The 10805-nt window shown below is 50.5% G+C and overlaps 2 protein-coding genes and 1 pseudogene across 2 annotated transcripts; 1 reads left to right on the top strand and 2 right to left on the bottom strand.

Annotated features, from left to right (window-relative positions):
- Nucleotides 1-3002: 3002 nt before the first annotated feature.
- Nucleotides 3003-3368, bottom strand: LOC142559927 (neprilysin-21-like). The gene has a single exon (XM_075671624.1). It carries the CDS (start codon nt 3366-3368, stop codon nt 3003-3005), a length of 366 nt encoding a protein of 121 aa, XP_075527739.1.
- Nucleotides 3369-6896: 3528 nt separating this feature from the next.
- On the bottom strand, nt 6897-10288 carry LOC142559929 (endothelin-converting enzyme homolog). Its single transcript, XM_075671625.1, has 3 exons — nt 10202-10288; nt 9411-9699; nt 6897-8250 (listed from the first exon to the last, which is right to left on the bottom strand). Exons 2-3 carry the CDS (start codon nt 9695-9697, stop codon nt 7140-7142), a joined length of 1398 nt encoding a protein of 465 aa, XP_075527740.1. The 5' UTR covers nt 9698-9699; nt 10202-10288; the 3' UTR covers nt 6897-7139.
- Nucleotides 10289-10380: 92 nt separating this feature from the next.
- LOC142562616 (U2 spliceosomal RNA) lies at nt 10381-10560 on the top strand (annotated as a pseudogene).
- Nucleotides 10561-10805: the final 245 nt, after the last annotated feature.

Genomic DNA, 10805 nt, shown 5'->3' on the forward strand with positions numbered 1-10805 from the left:
GCCATCGCCGCCGTCATCCTGGCGTTTACCAGGCATCTCACTACCCTGGTAATGCCGGGCATTAGAATTCGAGTGAGTGAGTGAGTGAGTGAGTGAGTGAGTGAGTGAGTGAGTGAGTGAGTGAGTGAGCGAGTGAGCGAGTGAGTGAGTGAGTGAGTGAGTGAGTGAGTGAGTGAGTGAGTGAGTGAGTGAGTGAGTGAGTGAGTGAGAACATTATTCAGTCCAGATTTGGGTAGTGCACGAAATGACACCGCTGACTGCCTATGTCACAAGGCGTCGCTGTCACCACACGGGAGAGATTTCTATAAAACGAAAAAAAATTGGAGGACGCTTAAGCTTCGCCTTCAAGAGTGGAACGCGACAGCGTTCCCGTCGACCCGCCAAGGGGTGTTGGGCTACGGCGCAGCGACTACGCGCCCCGCATCGGACGCGGTGAGCGTCGAGCAACGCAGCGTTCGGCGCGACAACGAAATGTGCGCCTCAGCAAGCGACGCACGCCTGAGCCTTAGAAACAGCTCGTTTCTAAGGTAACACCGCGTTCACTAGAGGCGCTTTTGTACCGCTTTGAAGCATCGAACTCGTGGCTCAGTGGTAACGTCTCCGTCTCACACTCCGGAGACCCTGGTTCGATTCCCACCCAGCCCATCTTGGAAGTTGCTTTTTATTTATGAAGTGCCTGCCGTGATTTATCGCTCACGGCCAACGCCGCGGACGCCGACGCCGACACCGACGCCGACGCCGACGACACCGGCTTTTCTGCGACACGAGCTCCTTAACGCTATCGCGTTAAAAAAAAACGAGGCGGGAAAGTGCACGTTGTGCTGACAATGTTCCCACGCTCGATAACGGCAGCCGACCCATGCGCAAAAGTCGGCGTACGCACAGAACGCCTGTGTGGCGTCCGTTCGGCGTCTGCTCCGATCCCCCGGATGGATGGATGGATGGATGGATGGATGCATGTTATGAGCGTCCCCTTCGGAACGGGGCAGTGGGTTGCGCCACCAAGCTCATGTTATTTTATTGTCTAATGTTCTGCATATGTTAAAGAGGAAAAAAACAAAAAGAAAAAAAATTCCACGATGAATTCCCATAACCAAATTTTCTCAACCCCTATTGTGAACTTTGTTTTTGCACGCCTGAAGTTGAAACCGAAAATAAAAAGTAAGATTGATCAGAGAGAATACCCATATGATCAGACTTATGCATACTGATAAGGATACATAGAACTCCATAGAAAATGCATGGGGAATTCTATAGCGTGGGCCAAATGAAATTTGAAGGTGGGCCAACTTGAAATCTGGGGGTGGTTTAACTTATATTTTGGAGTGGGCCAACTTAAATTTGGGGGTTGGCCAACTTAAGTATGCGGGCGGGTCAACTTGAAATGTTGGGGCGAGCAAACTGAAATTTCGGGGTATGCTTACGCATACTCAGACAACTCCAGTCGAGTTTCTGCATACTTTTCTCTTAAGCAGAAGAAAGTATTCAGGGAAAAACGTACACTCAAGAAACCTACAGTTGACTCCTCTTCCTTAATATAACCTCGAGCCAACCAAAGCATGCATGTATACTCTCTGTGCAAGCTGTTGAATAAATTCTGGCAACAGTCGCTCAACCCTTGCTTGACTATAGAGGCTAGAACCTTTCTAGCCTCTATAATTTTAACTCTATAATATAACTACATATTATATTTCCAAGAGGTAAATCTGACGCCACCGTTTATACATGGAGTTTTCTAACGAGCGCTGTGCCGTTATGGGAATTACGGTATATGGGTGTGCGAGGCTTGCATTGGCTGGTGTCGTACGAGGCTTCGTCTAAAACGTGGATATTTGGCTATACAGATAGCGCACGCTTAAAATAAAAAATCTTCGTGAAAGGTTCTCATTCACCCATATTACATTTGTCAATAAAGTTTACTCACCGACAGTACATAATCAAGCGAAAAAAAAAGCAAGAGCAGACGATGAACTGTCCCAAAGCGAGTGGGAATCTTGTCGTCTGTCCTCCGACTTTGGCGGCCCGCTGATACTTTTTACGTTTCGAATAACTGCACATCACAATTACAAGTCTTCATAATTAAACAAAACACGATTTTTGCGTGCGTAATACTAAAGTTAAAACATCTCTTGCTGTTTTAATAGGTAATGAATCATTGTGAAAGACGAAACGGTGCAAGCCAGGCGCGTCTTCAAGTTGTCCTGGCCCTCCGGGAACGATGCCACTCCGAAGCGACCATATACCGCCATTGCCATGCATACAACAGCGCAGCAACGCCATATTTCCGTACAGGTAATATATATCGAGGAACTATATGCTCGACACCAACCATCTCTTTCAGATGGTTGCCACGTGTTTATTATGATTTACCATACCGTGGGCACATACCCACAATAGGGATTGACGATGACCAACTACATCTCTTTGAGGTGATCGCCGCGTGCTGATGATGATTATAATTTCGTTCTATGGCACATACCGACAACGAGGGACCGGCCTATGAAGCACGTACACGTGTAGACAATGATGGTGCTGATTCATGTGCAATGGCGCATATCCATGGAAATTAAGTGGGATGATGATATTAGGAAATTTGCAGGAGCGAGGTTGGAATCGGCTAGCGTAAGACAGGAGTAATTGGAGATCTCTGGAAGGGGCCTTCGTCCTGCAGCAGACACAAAAATAGGCTGCTGATGCTGCATGTTGATGATGATATATATAAATTCACGCAATTCTTTTTTTTTTCAATTGTGGCTAGATGAGTAGCAGTCGCATAACAATAAAACAGGTTTCGAGACATCAGTGCCATAATTGCACGTACTGGCATCATTATCACGCACACACATAACCAAATATGAGTACAATATAAGCTAAATGAAAATAAGTTTTAAAACGAAGAACGGCGAATCTAAACGCTACGGTAGATGTCAGTGCGGCGATGTCCGTGACGCAAACGTAATGCGCCTGCTACGCGCGAGGGCGGCGACGAGACGAGAGCGCGGTCAGAAGAGGTCGCAGCGCACTTTCGAGTTCATGACTGTGCCCGGCGCGCAGCTGAAGGCGTCGGCAAACGCCGGGGTGTTCATCAGGGGAACGTTACAGCGCATGTTCAAGGGCGAGTACAGGCGCGCCCACTCCGCGTCTTTGTCGTCGTCGTCTTTTGCCGTCCGCTTGGGAAGGCTGCTGGTGCACCACTTGAAGCAGCTGCTCACGAAGAACGCCTGCAGAGCGGTGAACCGGTGCCCGCCCAGCATAACGTCGGGCTGCGGACCGAGCTCCCGTAAGGCACGCAGCACCTTCGCCATGCCGCCGCAGTCGGCGAAGTTCTCGGAGAGCGCAGTGTCGCCGTACCTGCGTGCAAACGACATAGGCCGTGGTGCAGCGAGCTGACAACTCATTAGCGAGAGAGTCGCCAAGAAAGTCATATTGACGACGACTCTGCCTTTAATTTACAGCAGTCTTGACTAGTGCTTTAATACTGACACGTGTACTTATCTTTATCGGGCGACCACGTTTCGCCGCCTAACAAGTGTTATCGCACAGCGCGGGACGCACCTGCATGTATCTGAAGTTTCTGGAAAGTTATCGATGCTTCTATTCGCTGTCTGTTGTCGCCGAACTTTATGTTATCTAATTTCATCGCCTGCCGCGAATAGTGTAGAACTTTGTGGAAGGCACGCGGGTCCCAACGATTAGTCTGGTACATTCGACGACTGCTGTATAAAAGCCGGCGCGCTTGACCCGCTAATCAGATTTTCGACGATCGCCGACTGTGTTCGCCGCTAACGTTGTGCTATAAGTGTAGCCTGTTTTGTGGGCACAGGTTCGCCCAATAAAAGCTAGTTTTGTCCTTCACAGTACTGCTACTGTGTTCTTTAACATCACTACCACGTGACAATACGATTGGTTCCTAGGCTACTTCAACAAATTTGTGTCTACCCGTCTAGCCTCTTTATGCCGCTCTTAGGGTAAAAAAAAGAGAGAGAGACCACTTAGTACTAGGCGGATTCGAACCCGCGTGAGATGGTTAGCTTTAAGCAAAGCTGCTAGTCACATCAGCGCTGCGCCACGAATGCCCGCAGTGTGACGCGAAGAAAGGGGGTTAACCGTGGGGCCCGATTTTTATTAGTCGTATCATAAGAAGCGAACAAACACCGACACCAAGGACAACATAGCGGAAACTACTTGTGCCTTATAAATGAAATACAATGGAAATTAAAGTGGATGAAAAAACAACTTGCCGCAGGTGGGAACCGAACCCACAACCTTCGCATTTCGCGTACAGTACGCACCGGGGCGCAACCAGCGCAATCTCGGAGGTCGGGCAACGGTCTCCGCGCGGACTTCGCGGCGGTGACGCTAGATGGAGCAACGTGTCCAGAGCGAAGCGCAAGATTTGAGTAGAGGACACCTATATTGGCGGCGAGGAGTTATGGAGTCCCCATCTGTCGAAAGCGCCTCCCTTGCGTAGTATGAGGGATTACGCGGCGCGCTCCTCATAGGTTTCACTTACAGCGCTCAATAAAAACACCTCGCGGCAGCCCTCCTGGACATTTATGCAGGTGCTCTCAAAACGAGGAAAGTTTTTGACTGTCGATATAACAATCTTGGGCAAATTGAAAGCACAGAATCGTTTGCAGATGATATCTCTTTATCGAATACGCACAGCACGTGAACGCCACTGCGCGCGGTCACCGCGATGGAGTCTCCCGAACCGGCTTCTTGCGTGAAATGTAGGCAAACGCTGAGAGTAAACTATGTGAAACATGTTCTTATAGTAAGCTGTCTGTATAACCAAACGGGGCATAAAAGAATGGAGCATCAATCCAGCAATCGCACGGGTTCGCAGCGACCGACTGCGCGTCTGCATGCATGTCCGCGCACAATGTTTAGCTTTCGCTGTGAGCACGTTTTCGCACCATGCCGTGAGCTTTAGGCCGCAGCATATGAGCATTTGACAGTACACTAGCAACCATCGTTGTGTGGACGCTAGCAAAACTGTTCAAAAAATAATTCCGTTATGGAGACTTCGACGCCTAGCTACGGCGACTGTGATGTGCCGTCGCGACGATTCAATCTTTTTTTGTCTTCTAAGTTCTTGGACATTTCAATATTATTTCTCAAGTTGCGTCGCACTGTATGTTTATCGGTCTTCTCAGCGCGCGATTTCCCTCTGCTTGATTTTCGTAATCCAGTGCATTAATTCATAACACAAACATGACCATATGCCATGCCTTTTTTTTTTAATGTGCGTCTTACCACTTCCTTTCCGTTCCAGTGAACTTGCCAGATCTAGCATCAACAAGTTCATAGACGAAACCGTCATGACGTTAGCCGGGCAGCGAGCGCCGGCCAGCGTCTCAGTGCGTGTTTTCTGCTACTCATGCAACGAACATCGCGTATTCCCGGCGCCGTACAGCAGAAATGTTCCTCGCGTCTTTGCATGCTGCATACCCGAGTTGTAGCCCATGGCTGCCTGCCAGTTCTAAGTTTCGCCAACCAAGCTTCACGCAGCTACTTGCCCTGTGGCTACGTGTGAATAAGGCTGACACCGGGCTCCGTTGCGTGTGTCCGCACTGCGTCACCGAGCAGTAGCCTACCATGCTGCACGCCTCCAAAGGCAGCCACTACCTATTACAGTACTTTCAAATATATTCAAGCAGACACCCAAGGCGGTAAAGCCTCACGACTTAATCAGAACCGCGGCACAGGTGGGACTTTCGTTTTCAGCTCGCTTCGGCGCTTCCGAAGCAGCCGACGCGGCCGCTGTGTCCACGTGATCCCTCATGCCACGTCACGCCGACGGTGGCGCTAGCTTTTCCGGTAGTCGAGCTCGCCGCCAATATGAGTCCCGCTTCGGCACACGCCTCGCACATGATGCGTTTTGACAGTGGAAATACAGTGTGATGCTACATTGCTTGAGTGCTAATTACATTATCGTCAATTAACGGTCATCGTGAGACAGGTTCTGCCGGAAATTTGTGGCATTCAAGAGAAAGAATAAAATATAGTGGCTGTAAAGAGCAGATGATTAACTTAGGCCATCAATTTTGTAAGAAAAAGAAACTGAATATCGTGATATATCTGAGAACTGCAGCATAAAGTTGGCATCTCTGTAACTCCGGAAAAAGTGCGACGACGGTATAACAAACGTGTAAACTGCACCTACTGGTACGTCTGAAGCAGACACGACGTATTATTCATTACTTTGAGTTATACGACTAATATGTAAGACTTTTGCGGCCCTTGAAAACACTGCTTCATGTTCGAATAAGTATGTTCGAACTTAGGTATCGAATAAGTGCACTGAAGATGCCCCAACAAATGCAGTTTGCTGAACTGTCATATCTGTTCTTGGGCCAAAGTGCGGATTTGTAAACGTAGTGATTCAGATTTTCTTTTTTTTCAGAACTTGCACATTTTTAGCGCTTCTTGAAGCAGAAGTTCTGCCTCGTACGGTCTGTAAAATGTAGATTTTTTTTCCTCTTAAATTCAACGCGTTTCATTCTATTTGGTTCAGCAGTGGTCTAATGGGAGCATTTAACAAGCATGACAGCCACTGACTGACCGACCGACCTACGGACTTCTGTACAGGATCTTTCATGATCATACTGCGACGTGTTTATTTACTTGCAATGTTGCTTCTTTTTTTTGCCTTCGTTTACTTCTACGACTCAACCTGCCATGGCACAGCTTTACCTCAGCGCGAAACACGCGCGGTTCGAAATTGTCATTAGGATACGGAGCAGCACCAAGATGAATACCGCCTTCCTCTTCACGTAACATTACCTCGCGGGTGTTATACGTAGTTCATACTGTGGCGGTCCCGTCATCGAGTAATATCAGAGATGCAGATAGTGCACTCTATTAACTTCCCTCAATGGAACAGCTTATTGTCCTCCGTCCATGACCACCTGATCATTGCTTTCACGTGACCGCCTTATTAAATCCCAGGAGACCTGCGGTGTTGTTCTGGACATCGTCAAATCCTCCATATACTGTCAAATTCTGCAATGGCGGCATTTTGAGCCAGTCAGGCCGTAACAGCCCTTTGGTCCAATCAGAGCTGACAAAGATGGCGAATGTGACAATATAGCGGAATTAGACTATGTCCAGAGTAGCCCACCTCTGGTAGTTATTTACTTAATGCCATGTGTCCACGGTGCCGCATTGTAGAGGTCGCGCAGACACTGGATACGCTGGTCGAACACCTTCCTCGATTCGGGACTCCACCAGTCGTCCCTCAGGCCGGACGCGTTGAAGACACCGAGCACGGGATCGAAACCATGCGTGACCTCGTGACCCACCACGTGACCCAAGGCACCGTAGTTGACCGACTCGGGCATCGCGAGCGCATAGAACGGGGCGAACATGATGCCGTCCATGATGAAGACCCAGTGGTATACGGGTACGTAGAATGCGTTCACCATTATCATCGGCTGCTCGGGGTCCTCGGCTCTGAACTCGGGGTCGGGCGCCTTGAGCCGCGCCAGACGCCGCGTCGCCTGGGCGTCGTGCACCGCCGTGAACATGGCGGCGTGGCTGGCCGGAAGCCTGGGCACGAAGGCGTAGTGCGCGCGCAGCTGCTCCTTCGAAGCGGACAAGTCGAACGGGTGGCCGACGACGCGCCCCAGACGCCGGATGTGCCCGATGCCCCGCTCGCGCGTGGACTCGTCGATCCAGGAGAGGTTGGCGATGATGGCCTGCGTGGCGTTCCAGAGGGCCGCGGACATGGCGCGAATGGCGGCCAGCTTGCTGTCCTCGACGTACCACTCGACGAAGAGGTCCGACATGGCGTACGAGAGCTCTTGGTTGGGAACGACCAGGCACGTCATTAGGCGAACAAAGGTGGCGGGCCATTCTCCCATGCCTGGGAGGAGCGCTGCCAAGTAGCTGCCGGACATGGCCGGCGCCAGTTGGAGAGCGACAAGGAAGGCGACGTAGCCGGACACCGTCTCCGAGCCGGAGTACTCGCCGAGCAGAAGGTCGCCGACGAATGGCAACATGAACTTGTTCCTGACGATCATCTGGTCGTCGGCGCTTAGCTGTCGGTCCGCGGGCAGTAAGCGATTCACGGCGTGCAACAAACGGATGGAGCTGCCCGCCTGCCCCGTGAACGAGTGCGCCTCCGAGAACTTGACATACTCGAGGGTCGCGTAATTTCTCAGTGCCAGCAGCGGCATCACGCTGATCGTGAGGAAGCGGCTGTCGAGCTCGATCACGCGCGCGATCAGCTGCGGATGGGGTACCCTGCGAGCGAAAAGCGAAGCATTAAGCAGTTGCGCTCCAGCTAACGCTTGCTCCAGTTTAATCTGACATCGCAATTTCGTCTTATGGCAACGAATAGCTTTCTTGTGCACACATAGTTTACACTGGCGTACTGCTTTCAAAACATTCCAAATATATATATATCTGTCAGAAATAAGTATATATTACTCATATGATGAATGATACCACTAAAACCAGCTAGATCTATGTGACGCGAAAACCCGGAAGTTATACATGGTGTCTAATTGCCCTCCCCAGCGACGGGTTCCTCGAAGTAACGGAAGCTAACCTCGAAGGCCATGCTTTGATGTGCTGAGGGGATCGGTAGCAATTGCAGGAGCCGAAAAGACGTCATGGCCTCATTACTCTGCGAACCATGCACCTATTTGTGCAATCTTAATTACGAGATATAGTGACCTCCGACATTTTCAGCAAGCGGCGCAAACGCACTGAATATCTCGTAGGCAGTGCCTTTCGACCCTTTCGCTATGTGCAAACATAGGCTCTGGACAGCTTCCTGTTTTGCTCACTGCTGTAGCCCGCTAAATGTAACGAGCAGGAAAGCGTGGATGAAGGAAAATGATATAGGAGGGAGCATACCGAAACTCGATTGAAGCATCCCTGGTGGCCTAACACATGATCGCACGTCGAAGTTCGCAGTTGGTTTAGATGTTCCCGCTCTGCAGGCAGAGCCACGGCAGCGCAGCTGAACAAGCGCGCACCGAATAAAAACAACTGGCATAGGTACTTGGAACCAAACGTTTTAGCAAATCACGATTCTTACTCCGTGATCTCAACTCAAGAGGTCACGTGTTGGGCCACATCTATGGCTTCAAGGAGCAATCGCGTGCCAAGTCTGGCTGCGTAATCGTAATGCTCCCTCCTATACTTTTCCTTCCTCCATGCGACAAAGACATTGATGTCGATATCGAGTAGCAGGAGTGCGTTAAAATCTAACCCAGAAGATTTTCAACACTTTTCCTCTTTGCATAACGACAACTTAGAAGTCAAGATTACCGTAAGTTCTACGAAGAAAATTTGATGTACTCGTCTAAAGACGTAATGAGCATGTCTTTTATCTCAAAACTTAAATATAGGCGGCGGACGTGCTTTTACTCTCGAGGCACGTTGCTTAAACACACCCGCCCGTGAGCACAAACGCAGATTCCACGAACGCCTCCTCCAGTAGTTCCTTTTCTATCAGAAGTTCTCGCAGAAATAGCCAAACGACGGTAGCTTGGAGATTAATGTCCCAATGGAGCAGGTAGAAGCCGGGCCTGCTGAAGTCCTTGTCCGGCTGCAACTGGAAAAACACGTGCACGTCTCTCTTCAGGCTCAGCTCCACCAGCGTGTCCAGAAGAGACGCGGGCAGCTGCTGCTTGTCGGGAGGCCACGACAAGTTGTAGCTGGCCAGGAACTCCTTGAGCATGTCTGCGAAGCCGCAACTTGTGTTTCAAGTTTGAAGCCTTTTCTACTACAAATACAGGGGGGTGGATGCGCTGAGTTGAAATTAAAGCTAAACGAGTTCCAATGGGAAAAGAAAATTCAGTGCCATTCCACCTCGTGAATGGTGGGCGACCAGCGAAGCTGTGTATGTGGGCCCCTTAATGCCGAACTGTCCACTGCCGCGCATGCGTCTAACGCCGTACGCACATAAATGGAAGGCGAGGCGCGACTAGACGCTCCACCACGATGTTGAGCCTCGGAAGATGACGATGGCACCGGAAAACGCTGCACGACGCATTTTGCTTACGAATCCCGGCTCGTACAACATATCTGACACACGCGTTACCGCACTGCGAGGGCCCACATTGCTTCACCGTAGTCAACGCGATCGTGCGTTGGTCGACGTCCCGCAGTGCAGTAATAGTTGTGAGGTCACTCGAAAACCACAAGCGGTCGCACACAACACAGGCCGCACTAAATTGCTTACCCACAAGATCCTTCTGAAACCTGGCCGTTGCTCTGGCGAAACGTTCCAAGCTTGCGGGCTCGGGGCCACATGGACGGTCCGCATTTCTTTACGGGACCGCCGGCCCGGGAGTGCGGAAGGAAAGGAGATACGCAAGCACTTGGAACGCCGATCAAAGAGAGGGCGGTGCGAACGTAGACATGGCCGACGCGAGTCTAAGGCCAGTATCTGTTCTTATCAGCTTAATATCTGACACGGGTTCTATTTGGACCTAAGATATTAAACTTATAGTTTTGCAATTTGGCGGAGTGCTTAAGGCCTGCTTCACCTCTGCCGCAGGTCGGCCCGGTAGTATTGCGCTACCTGTACGCAGAACTGTTGCGGACGCAGGAAACCCGCAGCGGCGACTGCGCGCATGCGCAGTACGCAGAAGCACGCACGGTCGCTTGCGTGCAGCCGCCGTTTTTCAAAAGCTGCCTAGCGTCCGCTGCGGGTTGTGCGGCCTTTGCTGGACGTTCTCGCGTGTCCATGAGAGCGGATTTTTCGACATTGCTCCGACCGAAGATATTACTCCGGCTTGTGGTTTGACTTCATGGCGGCTGATATTGGCTACACAGGGTGTGTA

This window comes from Dermacentor variabilis, chromosome 10 (genome assembly GCF_050947875.1).
Source record: "Dermacentor variabilis isolate Ectoservices chromosome 10, ASM5094787v1, whole genome shotgun sequence".
Lineage (NCBI taxonomy): Eukaryota > Metazoa > Arthropoda > Arachnida > Ixodida > Ixodidae > Dermacentor > Dermacentor variabilis.

Coding starts and splice junctions, on each gene's coding strand:
- LOC142559927 (XM_075671624.1), bottom strand. CDS start 3,368: ATGTCGTTTGCACGCAGGTACGGCGACACTGCGCTCTCCGAGAACTTC.
- LOC142559929 (XM_075671625.1), bottom strand. CDS start 9,697: ATGCTCAAGGAGTTCCTGGCCAGCTACAACTTGTCGTGGCCTCCCGAC. Junction 8,251..9,410: donor GCGTTTGTGCTCACGGGCGG/GTGTGTTTAAGC, acceptor TTTCGCTCGCAG/GGTACCCCATCCGCAGCTGA.